This window comes from Grampus griseus, assembly GCF_964374135.1.
Source record: "Grampus griseus genome assembly, chromosome: 10".
Classification (NCBI taxonomy): domain Eukaryota; kingdom Metazoa; phylum Chordata; class Mammalia; order Artiodactyla; family Delphinidae; genus Grampus; species Grampus griseus.
This window is the reverse complement of record NC_139004.1, coordinates 19395324-19419035: the sequence shown is the minus strand read 5'-3', so window position 1 is coordinate 19419035 and position 23712 is coordinate 19395324. Positions and strand designations below refer to the sequence as shown.

Below are 23712 nucleotides of genomic sequence, written 5' to 3'. Positions count from 1 at the left end.
GATATACTTCTGTAAAGTTGCATGTTTTTTTCGGTAAAAAAAACCCATTACTTTTTATCATTTATTTGCGTCATTATTTTAGAAAAGCGTTGCTTTTTAAATTGGATTTAAATTCATTGCCTAGTGTCTCCTAATACTTTAGCTTTAAATTGGTAAACTCCATCTTTTTTTTTCTATAGTAAATTACCTTTAAATATACAAAGTATTGGTGAGTGGTGTTTACTTACAAGAACCCTTATGGTCCTTCTTAAAGTAAAAAACCTTTTGGTTATATGGGTGACTCTTTCTTAATTCATGTGTTTCACTAAAATTTTAAAAGATCACTTTTTCTTAAAGACGTGCTTATACCTAAAACAATGAATGGGAACCTATAACAATGTGAAGAACTAATAATCTGGATTGTGCAAACTTGTGTTCAAAGAAGCATGCTATGTGTTGTCACTAACTCACCAGATGCAAATATTTTTCTCATATCATAGGAGGAGACGTGTTGAGCCAGTTTGAGTTTAATTTTAATTACCTCTCACGGCACTGGTAAGAGCAATGTACATTTAAATGTGTGATACCAAATGGCAGTTAGGAGCTTGACTATTTTTTCCTTAGGAAATATAACTTGCAATGTAATTAGGAGCCTTCTGCATTCGTAAATTTTGAAAAGTAAAACTAAAGATTAGAATAGCCTAAGTAGATTCTTTTAAAAATTTGTGAATTAGGCCAAACATATAAAATAATGTATTTTTATAAATAAAAAAATTAGATGATGCACACTGTGTGGCTGCCACCTAGCTTAAGAAGTAGAGCATTGCTGGTCTCTAGAAGCTCCAAGTCCTTCCCGCTCTATCACATCACCTTTTCTCCCACCAGATGTAATCACTACCCTAGATTTTCTTAATCATTTTCTTAATCAACTAAAGTTGCTTTTCTCTATAGTTTTACTACATGTAGCTATATCCATATGCAAAATATTATATGGGTTTTCATTTTAGATAAATAGAATTACACAGCATGTATTTTGCTTAAAATTAAATTTAAATTTAATGTAATTAAACGTAAAAATGTTTTTGCTTAAAATTATTTCTCTGACATTTAATCATATCGATATGTTCGGCTGTAGTTCCTTGATTTTCACTACTATATGGTCCTCCATTGAGTGGATATACCAAAATGACTTCATTCTAATATTGATGGATGTGTAAGTAGTGTAAAGTGTTTTTGCTTTACACATAGTGTTGCCATGTACTTTTTTGCACATGTATTTTTGCACCAGAGGGGAATGTCTTTCAAGCAAGTGGCACCAGAAGTGGAATTGCTGGGCTGTAGGGCTTATGCATGTTTAACTTAAGTAAATAATCCCAGACTGTCATTCAAAATGGTCTTCCCAATTTGTACTCCCATCAGCTTTGTTCTGCTTCTTGTGTGTTCTCCAATACTTGGTATTGTCCAGCTTTAAAACTGTTCTAACCTGTTTGGTGTGTAATGGTATCACCTTAAAGTTTTAATTTGCATTTCCCAGACTACTAATGAAGTTGAATATTCTTTTGTATTTTATCGATTGTTTGTATTTCATTTTAAGTGAAAACATTTTGTTTGGTTTTTAGCCTATTTTTCTGTTGGGTTGTTCTTTTTATTTCTGAGTATTCTCTGTATATTCTGGTTTCTAATCTTTGTCCATTTATCATTTATTTGTTATAAATATCTTTTTATAGTTTGTGGCATGTCTTTTTACTTACGGTGTATCTTGATAAACAGAATTTGTTAATTTTAATGTAGTTGAATATATCAATCCTTTCTTTTGTAATTTGTACTTTTGATGTCTTATTTAAGAAATCCTTCCCTACCTTGAGGGAATGAGGTTATTCTCCTACGTAGCCTTCTAAATCATTTATAGTTTCATTTCTTAACTTTATATCTTTAATTTACCTGGAGTTAATTTTTTGTATATTCTGTGACAGAAATTTTACTTTTTTCCTGTAGAGATAACCGATTGTCTCAGAACCATTTATCAATAGTCTGCCCTTCCTCACTGATCCGTAATGCCCTCTATGACATAAATTAAAATTCCGTACATATGTGGGTCAGTTTCTGGGCTTTCTATCATGTTCTGTTGGTCTAATTGACTTTCCCTGAGCAATACTGATTTTTTAAAATTACAACAGCTTTAATACATTTTGACATCTATTAGGGCTGATTTCCCAACCTGTCCTTTTTCTTCAAATGTATCTTGTCCCTTCTCTTGCCTTGGCTCTTGGTAGGATCAAGTTGCCAAGTTCCAAGAAAAATCTTGTTGGAATTTTGTTTAGAATTCTATTGACTCTAGAGATGAATTGGAAGAGAATTAACAATTTTGCAATATTGAGTCTTCTTATCCAAAAATATGCTATGTTTTATTTAAGTTGTCTTTAATGACTCTAAAATTTTATAAGTTTTTCCATCGAGGTCTTACACATTTTATTAGACTTAGTACCATAAATGGTAACTTTTGGAAACAATTGTATTTTCTAATTGATTGCTGGTGTATAGAAATGTAAGTGACTTTCTAATTTTGTTTTTGTATCTAGCAACATTTCTTAGCTATCTTATTCTAATTATCAGGAGATTCTTTTGAATTGACTCACAATTCATAATCTACAAATTGTAACAATTTTTTGAAATTCATTTATTTATTTTTGGCTGTGTTGGGTCTTCGTGGCTTTTGCTTTTCCTTTTCAGTCTTTATACCCATAATTTCTTTCTTGCTGTATCATATTGGCTAGTATTTCCAGTACAATAGAAGTGGTGATATTGAGCATACTTTTCTTGTTCTTTATTGTAAAGAAAATGCTTTCAATGTTTCATCAAGTTTGCTCTAGATTTTTGGGAGTATCCTTTATCAAATTAAGGAAGTTTCCTTCTATTTCAAGTTTGTTAGTAGTTTTTATTATAAATTAATTTCATGTGTATTGAACTCTTATTCTTCATCTGTTGAGATAGTTATTTGTTAATCTGTTAATACAGTGAATTATACTAATCTATTTGCAAGTATTAAATCAACTTTACCTCCTGGCACAAAGCCAGTTTTGCAAAGCTATATCATCTTTTTTTATATTTGCTTCATCTCTTCTTGATGTTTAGGGTTTTTCCATCTATTTTTATGAGTTAGTTTGTACTGTAATTTTCCTTTCTTCTATCTGTGCTTGGTTTTGGTATTAAAGTCATCCTGGCTTCATGAAATCAGGTGGGGAGTATGCCTTCCTTTGCTATTTTCTGGAAGTCTGTGTAAGATTATAACTTTGATTTCTTGAATGTTTGGTAGAACTTGTCTGTAAAGCTATCTAGGCCTGATGTTTTAAAAAGTAGGGACTCTTAAGAAACTTTTTAAATGGTTTTAGGACTGTACAGTTTTTCAGTTTCTTCTTAAAGAGTTTTATATTTTTCTAGGACTTTTCCATTTTGTCTAAGTGTTTAAACATTTTGGCATAAGGTAGTTCATAATGTCTTATGCTTTTTTCTTGTTTTATTTGTACCTATGTTCCTTTGTTATCCATAATGTTTTTTATCCTGCCTTCTCTTATATTTTTAAACAATTAATCATGTCTAATATTTTTAGTTTTATTATTAAAAAAATAAACTTTTGGCTTTGTTGATCCTCTTTACTATATGTTCTTTTTCTCTTTCATTATTTTTTCTCATATTTATTTTCTTCCTTCTACTTTTCTTCGGTTCCTGTGAAATTTGAGTCTTGATTTTAAGGTCTAGCATATGATCAATTTTTATCAATTTTCCATCTGTACTTGAAAAGAATGTTAATTCTCCAATTTTTGATTTAATGTTATATATATACTTATTAGCTCAAGCTTATTAAATGTACTGCTCAAATCAGAAGATTTGTAAGCTATAATTAAGATAGTCTTACTATTTTTATCTGGTTGGTCTAACAATTACTGAGAAATTTGTTTAAAAATCTCCCCGTGATGGTTGAATTTTTCAGTTTCTCCTTGTAGTTAGTTTGCCATACATGTGTTTGAAGATACGTTGTTAAGTATATTCGAGTTTTAAAGTCTTATATTTTTCTAGTGAATTGAACTTTTTATCTGGTGACTCTTTATATCTCACAATGCTTATTGTCTTCAAGTCCGCTTTACCAGATATTACTGTAATTACTTTTTGTTGTTTGTTTTTTCTTCATATGTTTACTAAGCAGTCAGGTGACATAACTCTAACCCTCAGTCCCAGCCTCAGCCCCTGAGCATGGAGAGCTGAGAGTTGGGAGGAGTGCTTACAGAACAAAGAGGAAGTAGAGCTGGGGGCTTGGCAAGTTGCCCATTCCCATCCCTGGTCCATCTACCTTAGAGCGAAGGGAGGCCCAGAACCAACAGGTCACTCCCAGATCAGATGAGGCCAGCTGGGCTTTGGATGTCCCAGGAAGAGGTGGTGGTAGCAGTGACATGAGGTTTCTCTAACTCTCCACACAAGGTCATCTGCACTGGATTAGACGTCCATTTCAAATTGTGCGCCATCAGGGATCTTGTCTTCTTTTGGTTATATTCACTGGTGCTTGAATTACTCGAGGCTTGCATTAGAGTTGTATTTCTCCAGAGAAGGTTTGTCTTGCCTTCTGCATGCTACCTCAAGGCACCACCTGGGACCACATTAAGTTACTTTCAACCCTTGAAGTTCTTCTGACCACACAGCTGGCATGAATGAAAGACAAAACATTTGTGGGGCTGGGTAGTTGTTACCGGTTCTCAGGGGAGATATTTTCCCCTCTCTCTATCCTTTGCCAAGATGAAGATAGGCAGGTTTTTTTGCTGTCCTTGTTGGTATGTTGAGTTTATTTCTAGCTAATATTTGTGCAGAAGGTATAGCCTTTAATGAGGAGTCTCCTCTGAGATGGCCCACTTTTGGTATTTGGTGGTTCCTATACTTTATCTCCTGTCTCCTGCATACCACACAGCCATCAAACAAACAAAACAAAACAAAAAACTCCTAGGTTCCCAGGTTTAGCAGATGTCTCCAGGGCAAAAGCTGGCTTCCCACATGCTTACCTCCCAAAGTTTCCAGTTTCAATTTGTTTTTGGCTTTTGGAAAAATTTCACTTTCTTGTTAGCTTGGTGATTCATCTAAACAAATATTTTTGTTATTTTGTCTAGCGTTTTAAGCTATGTTTATGGGGAGGACCATTCTGGTGTGCTTGTGAAGTAAAAAATGGAAATCTCAATAGATTCCTTCTTATAAATACACTAAAATCAGGTTTTATTGGTTGTGATTTCTGTCTGGTATATTCTAAGGTTTTTTTTAAATAAAGATAAAAGATAACAGTATAAATCTAATTTTTAAAATGCTGCTCTTCTTCCAACTGAAATAACTAATATCTGTGAACCAAAAGATTGACTTAGAATTCTCTTTTACTACCTTCCACTATGTACTCTGAAAGTAGGATGTTGGGGTAAGGAGCCATTTTTGGTGTTTTTAAAACAATGATTCTTGAGAGTAATTCAACTCAAGAGAATAAAAATACTTTATATTGCTCCTTGAACTCTGAATTCACAAAACTAAACATTCTTTTTATATTTTATAGTTACTTATCTTTGTATAAATATTGGATTAGGGTACCAGTTTGCTCTGCAGCATTGGACAAATTATCAAACTTTTCTGTGCCTTAGTTTCCTGTATGTGAAGTAGGACTATGATAGCACTAACCACTCGGGGTTGTTGGTAGGATTAAATAAATAATGAATGTAAAGCCCTTTGCATGGTGTCTGGCACATAATAATCCTGGAATAACTGGTAGCTGCTACTGCTGCTGTTAATATCTTCAACTTCAGAATCAAAACAACTCTTATTCTAATGCTTTTCTCAGGTATGTGCCTGTTGACGATCTCCTGGAAATTTATAAGAAACTCTATGGCCGAGAAGTCATCACCAAAAATGCCATTGTTAACTGTTCATACCTCCAGTTCTTGGAAATGTAAGTGTAACTAGAGGAATATTTGCAGTCGATTTTATTGTGACTTCCTTAACTTTCCAATGTTTTAGTTTTCTGAGAATGGATATTGGATTTATGGATTTTGCTTGTTCAAAGGCAGTTGCTTGATAGTGGATACATGTTGCTGGAGTCTTATCTTCATTAATTTGCCTCATTTCTTTGTGGAAACCACAGCTCATGGTCAAAATTATTGCTTATGTTGCAGGTATGGTGAGATGTTAGCTGCTTCCAAGGTAAAGGCGTTTATTCTTCAAAATCTTAAAGTGTTATAAAGATACCATGAGAAGCACTTGATTCATTTATTTATTGACTTATTTTTCTTTCTCTGTGCCATAGCTTTATCCCACTTATTCTAGAAAGTCCCCATTTTTGGTGGAACAATTTCAAGAATACTTCCTAGGAGGACTGGATGATATGGCATTTTGGTCCACTAATATTTACCGTCTAACAAGTTTCATGTTAAAGAATGGGACCAGGTGAATTCTTACTCTATTTCTCCTTCCAATCACTCCCTGCTTTGCTACCCTGTCCCCAACATAACTCTCAGGTTTTTCAGTTGATCAAATGAAGAACAAGTAAGTCTCATGAAGTGCTATCCTCTCCTAATCAAGAAGGAAAAGAATGGGACTTCCCTGGTGATCCAATGATTAAGACTCTGTGCTTCCACTGCAGGGAGCAGGGGTTCGATCCCTGGTTGGGGAAGTTCTACATGCCACGTGGCGTAGCCAAAAAAAAAAAGAAAAGAAGGAAAAGAATGGAAACTGTTCTCTCAAAACTCCAACTAGCTCCCATCTGTTTAAGTTTGCTGATGTCTCTCCTGTCTTAGGGATGAAGAGGTAGATATTGCAAGGTTTGTGGTCTGGGAGAAATGGCTCAGGTGGGAAGGAATCTGCTTCCACAGCTGGACTGCATCTGTTTCTTTTGGGAGACCCCATGCTGTAGGCTGGGGTGTCCACCTCCCCAGGCTCCAGCAGTGGATGTGGCCATCCTCCTCTCCACCTGATCGAGCTCTCAGGGCTCTAGGGTTTAAAAGTTTACTTCACCTAACCCCCGCACTCCAAAATGAAATTGGAAATGAATGCATTCATAAAGCTCAGGCTTCTGTTGGAATTTGACATCTAGCCCAGATGGAACAGTTGCTCAACCTCCAGCTCTTCTGTTCCTCCCCAGCACACCTAGGAGGAGCGTCCATCAGAGACTCAGATGGCGTGTAGAAGAGGGTAGACTGGTCTTGTCCCCAGATCCAGCTGTAGTAGACATTTCGGCTCTCACAGAATCTGTTCATGGCCCGAGGGAGCCAAGGTTCTCTCAGAACCCATGTCCAACCCTACCGCTGAGGATGCAGCCCCTCCCTCCCACGCTGTTGAACTGAGCAGGGTAGGGATGGGTCTGGATAGGGACCCCTGGAGGCAGCACCTGCTGCAGGGAAAGGGCAGGGTGGGAAGCTGAAGCAGCAGTGGGCAGGGAGAAAAGAGGGTTCTGTGGCAGGAGCTGCACTGGGGTGGCTATTCTGGGTGAGGATCATAGGAGGGTTGGGCTTTTTAAGTTCAGGGGCCTGTATGAGCACAGCTCCAGAACGGTGTACACTGCATGATGGTCCTTTGCCCTTAAAACATTTGCTAGTATTCAAAGAATGTTAACCATAATTATATATTATATTTTATATTATATACACAACATATGTATATATATGTGTGTATATGTATATACAACACAATTATATATATTGTGTTGATTTGAAACAAAATTCCCTTTGATAAATTCAACCTTAGCCTTGCTTCTAAGACTCGGCAAGTAACAGTGTGGCAGATGGAAACCATCCGATATGAATAGCACTTTTAATAGTGAAAATTAACCTTCATTGAAATCCCAAGCTCTTTTATGGCTGTGGGTGTTTCGATCCACGTGTGTTGTAGAGAGGATGAACTTTGGAATTTAAGAGACGTGTCACTGTCTATTGAGCTATCCCAAGCAAATTGTTAAATCTCTCCAAGTCTTAGTTTCCTCATGCATGAACTGTAGGCAGTAATAATTCTATCTTTCTCATAGGGCCTTGTGAGGAGTAAATGAGATCACTCATGTAAAGGGTTTAGCCTACAGTAAGCACTTGATAAATGTGGGCTACTAGTAGTAGTGTTAGAAAAAAGTTAAATTTATATTGGAGGGATTCATAACACATGGCCATGTTAGAGTGAATGATCTACATTTATTTGTTTTATAAAGTCCAAGTGTATTGATCCTTAAATTGGAAAAACAATTTTGGTGTTTGTCTTTGGCTCAGTTGTCCAACATAGTTAAGGAAAGTTCTGTAGCTGAACCTTATTCTTTAATTAGGAGAGGATAACTGAGAAAAAACAGATTTCTTGTCTCTTGATCTGTCTTAATTTATCAAGGCAGAAAATTCCATGAATTGATTGTATCTTTACAGACATTTGCAAAGAAAGATTCATCAGAATTTATGCAACTTTATGGGAAATTTGGAGAATGCTCCAAAGAAAGACAATGCAAACTCATGACAGAAAGAAAAGCATATGTATTTTCACATTATAACCACTTCTTAACTTACTGATAACGTGATCTTCCAAAGCAAATTTGTGTTACTTGAAACTCATAGTATATTTTCCTAAAGAAACAGTGAAATAATGGTAGTTATGTTCCCAGCCAGAACTCTACTTAACTCAAAAAGTATTTGTAATTGTAGTGCTAACCTTGTAAGGCTGCCGTCTAAATCCCGGTGGTGCAGAAAAGAGAATTTGAGGAAAAACCTTTTCCTCAGCTTAAAGCTGTGGCCCTAAGAAAGATTTTGATGGGAAAAGTTTGCCTTCAGTATCTTTCACCTCTTTTCTGAATTCCTTTTCCAGCAACCAGTCCTTTTGCCCCAGGCTCATACTTCCTTCATAACTGCGCTGAAACTCCCTCAGTGACCTCCAAAGCTTCCTCTCCTTCAGAAGAGTCTTCATTCTGGAAGAGACTCTTACAGTGTAATACCCACTCCCTTAGTGCTTCTGTTCAATGTTAGAAAGTTCACCTCTTGCATTCTATCAGCAACCTTTTCACTTGTAGAAAGGGATACTTAGTTACCTATTATTAGTTTATAAGTTTTTGTTTTTAAAGGAATGAGAATGAAAAATCAAAACATTGAGCATAGATGGGCAAAAGGTGGCACAGTTGGGAATCAGTTTCTTTCTGTCTGTAACTCTGAGATGGTTCATGTCAGCAGGGAGAACTCAGCAGGTGGAATCGGGAGGGAAGGGGAAGGCTGTGAGTCTAGGGTGACCAGCCGTGTGGCGCTGCCTGGGTTACCGTAATAGCACCTGCATATCCACCCTCATTAAGTAGGACTCAGGCCCTTTACCAGTCCTGCCTGGCTAAGTCATAAAACCACTGCATGAAGACTTTTGGAGGTGGTTTGAAATGTTACACTGATTCTCAGAAAAATTCATGCTTGAAAAGAAGGTAGAAAACTGCCTAACTCATTTGACTATTTCCCCAGTAACTGCAACCTACCTGAGAACCCTCTGTTTATCGCATGTGGCAGCCAGAAAAACCATACCCACAGGTAAGTGGATTCCAAAATGGCTCATAGAAAAAGAACATCTCACTCGCTCAGAGGGGTGCTCAGTAGACTCTGAAAGCATGGGCTTTGTAGACAGAGGTTCAAATTCCAGGGCTGCCATTTATAGCTGTGTGAGTTTTAAACAAGTTGCCTAATTATTTTTGAGCTGCAGCTTTCTCCTTTGGCAAACTGGAATAAATGCATACCCTACTCCCAGAATTATGGTGTGGATTATGTGCGAGAATGGATGTAGAGCAATTAGCACATTAGTAAGTTGCTCATTAACTGGTAAATGATAGTTAATAGTATTATTATTATTACCATCATTATTGTCATTATTCATAAAGTTTGGCCCAATTCCACCCTGAAAAAGTAATTATCAACAAGACAGGGTGGGGAGAAGTCCTCTCAGTTTCTGAGGAAGAGGGCCAGAGGGTCTGCTTTGTATTCTAGGGGGTGGTGTTCCCTGCTGGACTCAGGTACCAACCACCAACCATTCATTCATGCATTTAGTAACTATATTAATCCTAATAAATATTATTCCTAATAATACAATAAAGCAGTACAAGTTATAAAATAATATTTCCTCATCATTATGTGCCAGGAACTAGTTCAGGCATTTAGAGACCTCATTGTGAACAAGACAGAAACAGTCTCTGCTCTCAGAGGATGGCGGGTGGATGGGCGCTGTAAATACCCTTGAGTATTAGGAAGGACAAGTGTTGGGTGCTCAGGATGTACCACAGAGTGTCCTAACTCAGTCACAGGAGACTTCCTGTGAAGAACTGATGCTTCAACCAAGATATTTAGAGTGAGCAAGAGTCCGATACTCAAAAAGAGGGCATTGCAATAAAAGATGCTAAGGTGAGGGCTTCCCTGGTGGCGCAGTGGTTGAGCGTCCGCCTGCCGATGCAGGGGACACGGGTTCGTGCCCCGGTCCGGGAAGATCCCACATGCCGTGGAGCGGCTGGGCCCGTGAGCCATGGCCGCTGAGCCTGCGCGTCCGGAGCCTGTGCTCTGCAACGGGAGAGGCCACAAGTGAGAGGCCCGTGTACCGCAAAAAAAAAAAAAAAAAAAAAAGGATGGCTATTAATAAAAAAAAAAAAGATTAAAAAAAAAAAGATGCTAAGGTGAGAGAGAGTTCAGAGCTTCCAAAGAATTGAAAATGTGCAAAAAGTGTTCAGGTAAGCCCTCACTTTTTAATTTATGTGATTAGGTAAGTTTTGTTTTAATTAAATTGAACGCCTTCAGGTTGGGTTTGCAAGCTCTAGATTGTCGGGATCCCTACACTGGCTGGTATCTTACGCGGGCCTCCTTTGTTTATTTGTTGCCCAGCTTCCACTGTAAGCATTTCGGAAACCTGCCTGGCTTCTTTAGGCATCTGATTGGTAGACTGGTTAAAACATGAATTTGAAAATGTATTTTTATTGTATAATTAATTCTTGCATGTCTTTAAGGATAAATCAGTCTACCTGCATACTGCTTTCCCGAACAGCTATGACCTTTTCTTGGCCATTTGTATGAAATGTTGACTTTTGATTTTTTTTTTTTTTTTAATCTGGAAGGAATTCAAACTTATACACCTATAGAACTTACGTTTGTAAGGACAGGCTTTTTCAACCTTGGAAATGTGTTTATTAAAAGATGTTGTGGAATCTCCTATAAAAGGTTTTCTAAAATTTTTTTTGTGTTGCTGTTCCTTCAACTTGCAGATGTTAAAATTTTATGGCCTTTTAACCTGTGATTAACTTGACTATAGTTTTCAACTCAGTTATTCAGGGGGAGTTGCTATTTCCTCAGTCTTAACCAGTTTATTCCTCTCTTTCCAGCAGCTCAAAAGTACAGAAAAATGTTTTTCATAGAAACGTGACTGCAGCCCTAACTAAAGATATTGGAAAAAATATAAACTATACCAAACGAGGAGCGTTCTTTAGTGTGGATTCCTGGACTGTGGTAAGAATTTTTGGCTTTTAATGGAGAGATAGGCACCTGCCGCTTCCTGTGATACCACGTTTTGTAGAGTCGCTGGTTGTTTAATCGTTCATTGAAAGTCACCTGGGCATGAGCCAGGCTCGCAAGTATCCTTGGCCTCCAAGTCTGGCTTGTTCCAGAAACATCCTATGATGAGAGTCTGGACCTCAGTGGCCTTTGGCAAGCCAGGTGGAGCCCAAGGTGGCCGTGGGGCCAGTTCTGCTCTGTCCTTAGGCAAAGTGTGTCAGCAACATTGTAGGTTCACTGTGCAAGGCCCGACACCAAGGGGACACCACTGCATGTGAAGTTCCTCCATGAGATCATCTTAAGTGTCATTCCACCAGGGAGATAGAAGATGAAAGGGAAATAGCCTCTGACATTTAGAAAATTTCAGTCTAATAGGGGAGATAAATACAAAAATAACCATTTGTGAGTAGGATGCAACAAATCCTATGGTTGGGGGTGGGGGTGGGTACATAGACCCTCATGAAGATAAAAAATTATATCCCTACTATCAGAGAAGGCTTCATGGAGGAGGTGGCATTTGAGTTAGGCCTTGAATACTAGATGGTTTTTCATCAGTGAGCATATGTTTCTGGTAGTGGATTGGGAAAGTTTCATGATGTTTGGAAATCTGAGTAGTCTTGTTTGCTTGGAACACAAGATAAGGGATACAAGGTACTTGCCAGAGTTGCAGAGGGAGAAGGGTTTAGACGACGTTGTGAGCTGGTCGAGGGCCCGGGCAGGGCCTGCTTCACAGGTCTGCAGCCTGCATGGTCACACAGAAGGCCGCCTCACTTGGTTTAATGCTCTGCTGTCATTGCTTTAAAATTCTTAATAACTTGGGAACAAAGAACTTTGCATTTTCATTTTGCAATGAGTTCTACAAATTATGTACCCACACCTAGACCTGGGAAGCTGTCAAAACAACTCTCATTTGGTCTTGCAATTATGTAGATCAGTCTCCCTTGCAAAGGGAAAATTGTGTAAGAGAAGGACTTTATAGTCCCAAGGCCTGGGTGGTACCTGGCATGGTGCTTCCTGGATGAATGAGGATGCCAGAGCTGGGCAGCAGATGAGCAATCTGTGGATGGCCTGCCAGAGGTGTTAGACTGGAGAAACAGAAGGCACGGTCCCTTCCTGCAGGGCCCTTATAACCTGCACTTCTCTGGAGCCTGAGCTGTCCAGGGCTGTCCCATGGCTCTGAGCTGATTCTGCTCTGGGGCAGGCCCGGGAATTCTTGTTTGGTCTTATGTTACCCCTGGGTGGATTTCGAGTTGTGTTCCCTAAACTTGCATGGATCTGGTGCCTGGCCAGGTTGTTCAGGGCCACTGAGGTCTGTATTTGTGTCTCTGCAGTAACCACGCTAAGAACAATTCAGCATCCCAAGCTGAGGGGCTTGCTGTCCCCTCATTTCTCTCGCATACAGCTTCCAGCACTCCACACGTGACCCCTCGTGCCTGCCCGGTTTCTTGGGACTCAGAGCAAATCCAGCAGCCTCTCAATTTGAGTGTGGTTGGGAGGGTTTCTAGCATTCGTGGTGGTATTTCAGTTCATTTTTTTGAGGGGGAAAAGAAAAGAAGGATATATATATATATATACACACACATATATACACATACAAATATAATTACAGTTCTAGATTTGAATGAACTTATCTTAAAGAAAAACTTTAGATCGTAACAATTATTTTGTCCAGTTACATTCTGCAAAGTAATAGACCATCCTGACTTGGTTTAGGTTAATCCCAGCTGACTCTTTCTTTCCGTGATGGCCCTGACCTCTAGGGCTATAACTCCCATCTGTGAGCACACACTGGGGGTGTGATTTCACTCTCCTAATTGCCAGTCTTAAGTCATCTTGTTGATAGGAATCGATGTTATTTTTCAGCTCTTGTAAAAACTTGTTTCCTAAAGTCTAATGCTTTTGGCAGGAAACGGTAGCTTTGTTGATTATGCTGTGTCTTCTTCTGTCTGTAATCATTTTGTTTCAGGATTCCTTATCTTTCATGTACCAGTCTTTGGAGAGGAGCATACAGGAAATGTTTACTGGCAGCTCTCTGCCACTGAATCATGTTTCTAGCCCCTCAGCATCTTACTACTTGTCATTTCCCTACACAAGGCTTGGTTGGTACGTATGAGTTTATCTAATTCCTGAACATTTTTATCAGTATTAATTTCAAGCAGTCATTCACAAATGTTTTAAATGGTGCCTGTTAGCACTTTATTTTCCAATCAATTCATCATCAACAAAAAATAGTAATTTTGTGGTTAAGTTCTGGTAAAGATAAAATTATCTCCTTAAAATTGGTCAAAAATATGTTTAAATACAAACAACTTTTACTTTATTAAATAACCACAACAATAAACTATTACTTTATAGAATATTTGTAAAGCTTCAATGTTTTCGGAGATAGATTATTACAGATATCTTGGCATCTAAGGACATTAGAAAGATAAAAGCAGGTATCTATTATGTGTCTGGACTATTATAACTTCATAAGGCAAAAGCCTAGCACACCACAATAATTTTATAAAGAGAATGTTAGGGATTCCTCTGATTTTAAAGATCAACTATTACCAAACTGAAATTGGGTCCCCTCGCCCGAAGCACAGCAAAGCCAATCTACTGATACCCAGCTGCGGTGAAGTAAAGTACAGCATTTATTGCAGGGCCCCAAGCAAGGGAGTTGGAGACAAGCCTCAGGTCCACTCCAATCTGGTCTTTGAGTTAGGGGTGTTTTTAAAGGGGGAGACCAGTGAAGCTGGGATCAGTCATCGTCTTGTGACATTTCTTAATCATACTTTCAGGGGTCAGGATGTTTCGGTTTATGATTCTCTGGCCAGGTGGTCCATGGCTCGGGGATCTGGTAGCTCGCTTGGCCTGGAGAAACAACCTGAGTTTGTTTATATAATTAACAACCTTAATTATATCTCCAACAGCCATTTTAGTACATTAACGATGTTATCGACAGCAACTGTTTTAGTCATCTGACTCTGGTTGATTAGTGTTCAGTTAGCAAAGGATTGAGGTCGGAGGGGACAAGAAAGGGAATAAAGTTTTGGATAGAAAGATTAATCATAAACTCAGTAAGGGAACGTGGTTTTAGGGGGACTCAGTTTCACAACCAAACTGAGCCCAAGGATATAAAAGTGACTATTTTTTGGAGGCTTTTGTGAAACCTCTTTTTTTAAACCACACTTTTAAAATCCAAATAACATTGCATTTCCCTTGGAACAATATACTGACAGCCCTTCCTCTTCAGGCCGCTAATGCATTCAGCTCCAGCACAAGGAATGGGGGGTGAATGCTGTCTTTACTGGCCATTCATTTGTGAATAATGAATAGCTCTTCTTGGCTGCCTTCCTGAAAATCCAAATGAGGGCCTCCTGCTGGGCTGTCTGCCACGTGGGGCGGGGGAGAGGGGGGGCAGCACAGAGGTCCTTCCTGGGCGCCATTACTGGCCAGAGTCCAGCCTCGGGAGTGCAGAGACCAGCAGTGTCTCCACGGTGTGCATCTGACCCAGTTCACCAGGCGTCACACCCGTTAGAAACTGCTCTTCTCTTTTTCCTCTGTTCTGCTATTTATTCTTATGTGGTCATCAGAACCAGAATAAATAAATGACTTTTGGTCATTCCAGCCCCGCCAGAGACGTTTGAACCATTGACTCAGTTTGTCCAACTCTGTAACTGGTAGGTCATGGGCTCTCATTTAGAAACATCCACTAAACCTGTTAGGCATTGAATTTTTTCCAGTATAAGCCACCCTATGTAGCTATGGTAGAGATAAAATGGTCTACTTACCACAAACTTGTCTTTGATCAGGTAACAAGCTGAAATGAGTTGAGCCGATTATGAAGTAACCTGTGCGATTGGCTGATGGCGAATTTCCTCTCTGTTCTCAGGGGGAGCCTGGGATGGTGCTTTGGCTGCTCTGGGTTTTGCATGTAGGACAAGGTGCTTTGGTGAGGATGCTTTTTATGTGTTCAGGTTATGTGGTCCAGAAATGCCCAGAGGCCTTGATTTGTCCAGTTTTGTTGTTATTTTTTCTGCCGGAGAACAAGGCTGAATCACACACACAATATAACCTCAGACGTGAATATTCACAACAGTCATACAGGATGGAAAAATCCACGAGAGGAAGTTAAATTCTAGAATCCAGAAAGGAAAGGAGCAGAAGACAGTTTTACTCATAGCTCTCAGTAGACACTGCAGTGGGCTGCCTCTTCTTCCCTACAGGGCGATGACCTCGGCTGACCTCAACCAGGATGGGCACGGTGACCTGGTGATGGGCGCCCCGGGCTACAGCTGCCCCGGCCACGTCCACGTGGGGCGCGTGTACCTCATCTATGGCAGCGACCTGGGCTTGCCCCTCGTCGACCTGGACCTAGACAAGGAGGCCCATGTGATCCTGGAGGGTTTCCAGGTGAGGCCCCCATCTCATATTTTCCCTTTTAGTGTCAATAAGCCACTGCCCGCATTTCCCGGCAAACTCTTCCAGGGTGAATGACCAATAGCAAGAATAATGATAGTAACAAACAGCTGGTGGCCAGCATTTGTGTAGTACTTTTCATGTTTAAAAGCATGTTCACATCATTAATCTCATTCTATCATTAACTTTGAGTGTTTAGTCCAATACCTTCCAGAAACACCCATACTATTTAGTGGCTTTGAGTAGCCAATCAGAATGTGATATCTTGACAATATAAAACCTCGTTTGGTGTGTTTCTTTATAATATGAATAGTTTATCTTGTAAGAATTTTAGATTCACAGAAAAGTTGTAAAGGCAGTACAGAGAGTTCCCATGTACCCTTGACCCAGTTTCCCCTGTGTTAACATCTTACGTAATTATGGCATACTTGTCAAAGTTAAGAGACCAACACTGGTAAATTGCTATTTTTTTAAAAAAATTATTTATTTTTGGCTGCATTGGGTCTTCGTTGCTGCGCACGGGCTTTCTCGAGTTGCGGCGAGCAGGGGCTACTCTTCGTTGCGGTGCGCAGGCTTCTCACTGCAGTGGCTTCTCTTGTTGCAGAGCACGGGCTCTAGGCACACGGGCTTCAGTAGTTGTGGTATGCAGGCTCATTAGTTGTGGCGCACGGGCTTAGTTGCTCCGCGGCATGTGGGATCTTCCCGGACCAGGGGTTGCACCCATGTCCTCTGCACTGGCAGGCGGATTCTTAACCACTGTGCCACCAGGGAAGCCCAACACTGGTAAACTGCTATTAACTAAACTCCAGACTGTTCAGGTTTCGTTCCGTTGAGTCGTTATTCACCACCAGAGGAGTCCCGCAGTGACTGTACAGATGTTCTGCAAAGGCAGCATGAATTCCTCGTGGGAGCACTAGAGACCGGGAGGGTTTTCCTCCCTGACGTGTTTGGTATTAGTCCTTACATGAGCAATAAATAAAGAGGGGCCGACAGAGCCCTGCTACCAGCCACAGATGAGTATGGGGGCTTTGGTGACACTGCAAGCTCCAAATATCAAGCACCAGGGGAACTTGGGGTCAGATGGTTTCTTGCCCCAGACATACCGTTAAAACGTTCTCTGTGGAGTTAATGCTGTGAAAAAATAAGATGGTGCACCTGAACATACTTTAAATAATGAAAAGCCCAATGGTTTATAATCTAGGTTTTTTAAAAAATAGATTTATTTATTCTTGGCTGCGTTGGGTCTTTGTTGCTGCGAGCGGGCTTTCTCTAGTTGTGGTGAGTGGAGGCTACTCTTCGTTGCGGTGCACGGGCTTCTCATTGCTGTGGCTTCTCTCGTTGCGGAGCACAGGCTGTAGGCACACAGGCTTCAGTAGTTGTGGCACATGGGCTCAGTAGTTGTGGTGCACGGACTTAGTTGCTCTGCAGCATGTGGGATCTTCCCGGACCAGGGCTCGAACCTGTGTCCCCTGCATTGGCAGGCGGATTCTTAACCACTGCACCACCAGGGAAGTCCATATAGTCTAGTTTAAGCTCTGATGGAAGGAGCCTTTGAGTCCGAAAGGTGTTAAGTTGATGACCAGTGTAGGAGGGACAGCATTTTCTGGAACCTTCTGACACCACATGAGAAAGTTCCGAAATCAACTCATTCTTGTTACTTCTTTCTTCACCAAGCCATTCCCCTGTCAGACTGTGGTGTAAAGTGTAATCCTTTGGTCTCCTGTAGACAAGGAATAAGAAAGGCAACTGCTTCCTGTGTATGAGAAATTCTCTCAAAGCCACTTGGGGTGAGGAAGGAGGTAGCTGCATGCTCTCTTGTCCCAGTGACCTTTGATAATTTGGAAGATGGCCAGATTAAGGCATGTGCTAGGGATGGGAATCCTGTACTCATCCCTGGTCTGCAGTTAACCTTTCTGGTCCTTGTCTATAAAGTGGAAGATAGGATAGATAAGCATTTGCCTACTTTTAGAATGCTGTGCTTTTCTTGGAATGATGGTTACCCTGCAGGACGGCTTGATGGTAAAGCTGGTGGTGATGAAACGAACCCATCTTCAGTTGGCAGGGACCCCTACTCATTGGTCCCCATACTGCCCCAATGTGATTGTGTCCCGGGGCAGTCCTCTCTCGTTTATCCAGTTCCTGCCTTGTAGCAAGTGGCTGTGTTCTCAAATGCTATTGCACCACAGGTATAGGGAGATTAGCCAACAAATAACAGACGTGGGTTCTGGGGCGTGTGTGTTATGTGGCAAGCATCACTTGTGCAAGACTCTTCATTGTTAGATAAATTGTGAAAGAATAGGAGAACCTCATGAGTTATATTTAGGTCTAGGCTCATTCTAGACAGTAGGAGATGAAAGATCTAGAAAATCCACCTTGGAAGAAAACTGTCCCTGAATGGAGTGAATTTTCCATCTGTAAACCACAAAAGTAGGAGTAATAAAAGTATGTACGTTAATCCATGTGAAATGCTTAGTGTCTACAGCACTGTCATCGATAGAACTCTCCGTGATGATGGAGATCCTTTACAGCTGTGCTGTTCAGTGTGGGAGCTACTAAGTGCTTTGGCTTTTGAGCGTTTGAATGTGGCCAGTGCAACTGAAAAACTGTTTTGGTTTAACGTTAGGTAATTTAAATTTAAAAGTAATAGGCACATTTAGCTAGTGGCTACCGCACTGGACAGCATGGCTCTAGAACCTCCTGAGTATTCGACAGATGTTAGCTACTGTTATGTGATTATTATCTTGGATCCTTTCCAAGAGGAGCCTGGTCCTTAACGTGGGGCGTGATACACACCAGACCATTATCTGAAAACCTAGAACTTTTAAGAACCGACATTCTTCTCTCCGGCACCTCATCTTCCCCTCGGGGCAGACAGATGAGCCAAAAACATCCTTAGGGCAGAGCTACCCATCGGGCGGGTCATGGGTGTGTTACAGGCGGCTGCAGTTTTGCGCCTCAGTCCTGGGGTGCTGGGTGGGGTCCCCCAGGGAGTCAGGTGTGCTCTTCCTGAGGTTGTGGCTCAGCCCAGGGGAAGTAACTGGTGCCTCTTCAGCCTTCAGGTCGGTTCGGCTCTGCCGTGGCCGTGCTGGACTTTAACAAGGACGGCGTGCCGGACCTGGCCGTGGGAGCCCCCTCAGTGGGCTCCGAGAAGCTCACGTACACAGTAAGGAGGCTGCTGGGGGTGATGGTGGTGGATAAGGCGGGAGGGGAGGAGACACTGAGCGGAGGCTCCGGAGGAAAGCAGGCAGCAGGGCTGCCGGGCAGAGCTTTTGTAGGGAGATGGTCCCAGCCCCTCACGCAGGTCCTTGATGGGACTCCGGTTACCTGGCAGCTCCTGTTCCTGCCTCCCTGGCCTTAGTTGGGCTTCACGGGTGGCTCTCCACCGGGTACTGTACTCTCCCTCCTCCCTCCCCCCTCCCCCGGGATGCTGAATGATAGGGAAGGTAGAAATTCCAGCTAATCCATAGCTTCCTGTCATCATAGCAGGGAGGTGACTTCCTGGATCTTTCCTCTCATGCAAGGAACCCAGCGGGTTCCCTCTTTTCTTACCGAGAGCAGAGATCCTGGGTCCTGGCCCACAGGGCTGTCCTCCCACAAGTCCTCCACACCGTAGCCGGGCACCGCGAGTGACAGTGGAGTCAAAGGCCCTTCGTTTCCCTCTCCCACCTCACCCTGTTTCTAGTCCCGTGAGCAATTTGTCATCCAGACCCATCAGGTGCCCTCACGTTAGGACTGGAGCTCACCTAGCTCCCTCCACCCGGAAAGCCCTTTCTCCCCTCTTTTCCATAGGGGTGAAATGTCACTTCTTGCAGGAAGTGTGCTCTAATCCCTGGCTCAGGAGACACTTCGTTGTTCTGTGCTCGCTGCACCTTTGGGGCTCCCCACGCTGTGGTGTCACAGTTGCCAATTGGCCAGCTTTTGGGGTGGAGAGAGGTTGGTCTTACCCACCACTGTGTACTCAGTCCTTGGTTCACTATGGAAAATAAATGCATGTAGAAGGGGTAGGGATGGAGACAGGCAAGTTATAAGACGAGAACTGAGAACTAGTTCGTAACACAGTAACAGCACAGTCTGCATCCCAAGGCAAGTAAGCAGTACTGACACAACGTGTTAGTGTTCAGAGAAATAATGGGCTGGGCCGGGGGAGGGCCTCGTTGAAAAGCCAGAAACTGAGCTCCGGCTTGAAGGGGTGGGGAGTTGAGTAGGTCATTCTGCAAATACACTGAACAATTATGGATGGCAGATCCGGAGCAAGATGCTGGGGAGGCAAAGATAAAAATGACAGTTTCTGCTTTGGGGGCTCTAATAGTCTGATGGAAGTGGCCAATACACAGGACTGGACACTGACTTCTGGCAGTAACTAAGCTCCTGACCCTACAGGGCTCTGATGGTGATTTATTTCATCATCAGTCACCTTTGTCTTGCTATTATTTAAGGTTCTCGGGTCACCACCAAGTCTTAACGATCGACCTGTGGTTTGTCCTTGTCTAGGGTGCGGTGTACATCTACTTCGGTTCCAAACAAGGAAGACTATCTTCTTCCCCCAACATCACCATCTCTTGCCCGGTATGTTGAGCACCTTTGACAGGTACAGAAAACTAGGACTCGCCATATCCTACGTGCCTCGAGGGCTAAGTAAGACGTACTTTCCTGTTTCCTCGTTAGGACACGTACTGTAACTTGGGCTGGACACTCTTGGCTGCAGATGTGAATGGAGACAGTGAACCTGACCTGGTGATTGGCTCCCCTTTTGCTCCAGGTGGAGGGAAACAGAAGGGAATTGTGGCTGCGTTTTATTCTGGCTCTAGCCACAGCGACAAAGGTAGTGCTTTCTGGGGCTGGGGGTGGAATGGGCGGAGACCTCCGCTGCTCTAGTCTGTGGTGCCTTCTCTTGCATATGGGTTTTTGTCCTATTTTCCTCACTGCATAGCATTTCACCTGAATTTTCTAACACTCTTATTCTTACAGATGTTCTGGCAAATGATATGGATAGATTCACTGAATAAACATAGAGGGATCCAGCGTGTAGGTCCAGATCCAAAGGAGGAAGCGATAGTTATTCTTATAGTGTCTCAGTGGAATGGAAGAGTAGGAACACTCAAGCGTCCCAGTGAGGCTCTAACTGTCCAAAGGCCCTTTTTGCCGTGCGGCTTGTGGGATCTTAGTTCCCTGGCCAGGGATTGAACTCGGGCCCTTGGCAGTGAGAGCACGGAGTCCTAACCACTGGACCGCCAGGAAACTCCTAACAGGCCCCCTTTTTTAATGTATGTATGTATGTATGTATTTATTTTTGCGGTACGCGGGCCTCTCACTGTCGTGGCCTCTCCCGTTGCAGAGCACAGGCTCCGGACGCGCAGGCCCAGCGGCCATGGCTCACGGGCCCAGCCGCTCCGCGGCATGTGGGATCCTCCCGGACCGGGGCACAAACCCGCATGCCCTGCATCGGCAGGCGGACTCTCAACCACTGCGCCCCCAGGGAAGCCCCAGGCCCTCTTTTTAAATAGCATCCTCTACTCCACAGAAGTGAGCTCTAGAAATGCATTGCTTATATGAAGCGTGAGTTCCATTTCTGACATTGGGGCCCTGGGGACAGCAAGGGGGCACATGAGTTGTGGCAAAAACTCAGCCCAGTGAACCCGTTTCTCATTGTCCTACAAAAGGGGCCCACTCTTTCCATTCTGGTAGTCTTTCCACATAAAGTAAAAGGCACTGGTTGTCTTGTGTAGAAGAGCTGAACGTGGAGGCGGCCAACTGGATGGTGAGAGGCGATGAGGACTTCGCCTGGTTAGGATACTCCCTTCATGGTGTCAGTGCCAACAACAGGACTTTGCTGTTGGCTGGGAGCCCGACCTGGAAGAACACCAGTAGGTGAGCACTGATGTTGGGGCCCAGGGACCAGTGAGCATGAGGGGCAGGTGCCTGTAGCCGTGGAAGCCCACGAGTGTGGGGTTCAGAGGAAGCAGCTAAGAAATTCTTACCCTTCAAGGAAACGCTAAGGCTCTGGGGCAAGGTTGCAAATGTTCCTTTTTAGACGTTTAAAAGAGAGATGGGTGTGTTAGTTTGCCAGGGCTGCCATACAAAGTACCATAGCCTGTGTGGTTTAAGCAGCACGAATTGATGGTCTCATAGTTTTGGAGGTTAGAGATCTGAGATCAAGGTGTCAGCAGGGTTGGTTTCCTCTAGGGCGCCTCTCCTTCGCTCACAGACGACCACCTTCTCCCTGTGTCTCACACAGCCTCTTTTCTGTGCCCCCATCCCTGGTGTCTTCCCCTCTTCTTACAAGGATACTAGTCATATTGGTCAGGGCCCCACCCTAATGACCTTATTTTAGCATGATTACCTTTTTTTTTTTTTTTTTTTTTTGCGGTACGTGGGCCCCTCACTGTCGTGGCTTCTACCGCTGTGGAGCACAGGCTCCGGACACGCAGGCTTCGCAGCCATGGCTCACAGGCCCAGCCGCTCCGCGGCATGTGGGATCTTCCTACACCGGGGCACGAACCCACGTCCCCTGCATCAGCAGGCGGACTCTCAACCACTGCGCCACCAGGGAAGCCCCATGATTACCTCTTTAAAAACCTTATCTCCAAATGCCATCACATTCTGAGGTACTGGCAGTTAGGATTTCAACATATGAATTTTGGGGGAACATAATTCAGCCCATAACAGTAGGCATCCCTCTATTTTGTCAGTCGGGAAGTAGAATGGTTAACCTCACATCTGGAGAGCCTTGATATTGGGATTCATTCTGAAAGCACCCCACGCTCATGTCTAGGTTCACAGGGACCAGGGACATACAGGGAGGGGGGCATATGCGTGGGGAAGATGTGGGTTGTCTTTCCTTGGACCTCAATACCTGGCCAGCATTGAACCCTGTGCCCCATCAGCTAAGACCAGTGTGCTTCATTCCAGTCTGGACCATTTGTTCCACACTCGTGATGAGAAACAGAACCCTGGACGGGTATTTGGCTATTTCCCGCCAAATTGTCAAAGCTGGTTTACCATTTCTGGAGACAAGGTATGACAGCCCCTCCCTCCCCAGGAAAGTGGACACCACAGTGAAAGTTTTCTTAGCTGTACTATATTGACTTACTGCTATTTCACAGGCAATGGGGAAACTGGGTACCTCCCTGTCCAGCGGCCATGTGATGATGAATGGGACCCGTACACAAGTACTGCTGGTTGGGGCCCCGACTCAAGGTAGGTCGCCTGCCATGAAACTTGCTTCCTTTTAGTCATGTGGCTCCTTGACCAAGTCATATTGGGGGAAAGTTAGGAGATATGGAGGCAGACAGACCTGCGTTTGAATATTTCCTTTCCTCATTAATAGCAAGCTGGGTCACCTTGGGGAAGCTAATTAAACTCTCTGAATGCAAAACACAGCTTATAATATCTACTTCAAAGATTTGCTGAAAAATCACACGTGAAAGTAACTTGGTGTGTTTTTAAAGCTCCTATCCCATTGAGCTTGGAGACGGAGCAAATTTTATAACCCAGTTCACCAGGAATAGGTCCACTCTGAGGGTGTATGTTAATAAAACATTATTTTGTTAATTTATGGGTGAGTTAAAAGAACAAAAATCTACTCCCTCCAAGAGTATAAAAGTAAATTATGCTTATTGTAGAAATTTGTGAAAATATAAGGAAGTATAGAGAAGAAAAAAATCACCCCTTACCCAGATATTTTAAAGCTTAAATGCATACATGTTTTTTACACCTAATATTTTATATCTTAAGCATGTTCTCATGTTAAATATTCTTCTAAAACATTACTTTTGATACTTGTATCACA

General features: G+C 42.3%; 1 protein-coding gene across 7 annotated transcripts in view; it reads left to right on the top strand.

The window, feature by feature from the left end:
* Window positions 1–23712, top strand: part of GPLD1 (glycosylphosphatidylinositol specific phospholipase D1) — a 50137-nt gene that overhangs the window by 16393 nt on the left and 10032 nt on the right. For 4 of the 7 annotated variants that reach the window (XR_014297268.1, XM_082662900.1, XM_082662899.1 and 1 more), the window contains 14 exons: window positions 480–534; window positions 5840–5947; window positions 6171–6198; window positions 6302–6441; window positions 9459–9524; window positions 11351–11474; window positions 13486–13622; window positions 15731–15917; window positions 18976–19086; window positions 20415–20489; window positions 20589–20745; window positions 21650–21791; window positions 22833–22938; window positions 23027–23120. Coding sequence is in view for 6 of the 7 variants with exons in the window: in XM_082662900.1 (XP_082519026.1) it covers window positions 480–534; window positions 5840–5947; window positions 6171–6198; window positions 6302–6441; window positions 9459–9524; window positions 11351–11474; window positions 13486–13622; window positions 15731–15917; window positions 18976–19086; window positions 20415–20489; window positions 20589–20745; window positions 21650–21791; window positions 22833–22938; window positions 23027–23120 (1530 nt within the window). In the remaining variant the exon portion in view is untranslated. The remainder of the gene's footprint in view (window positions 1–479; window positions 535–5839; window positions 5948–6170; window positions 6199–6301; window positions 6442–9458; window positions 9525–11350; window positions 11475–13485; window positions 13623–15730; window positions 15918–18975; window positions 19087–20414; window positions 20490–20588; window positions 20746–21649; window positions 21792–22832; window positions 22939–23026; window positions 23121–23712) is intronic. The other 3 variants (XM_082662901.1, XM_082662903.1, XM_082662902.1) reach the window with 2 other exon arrangements.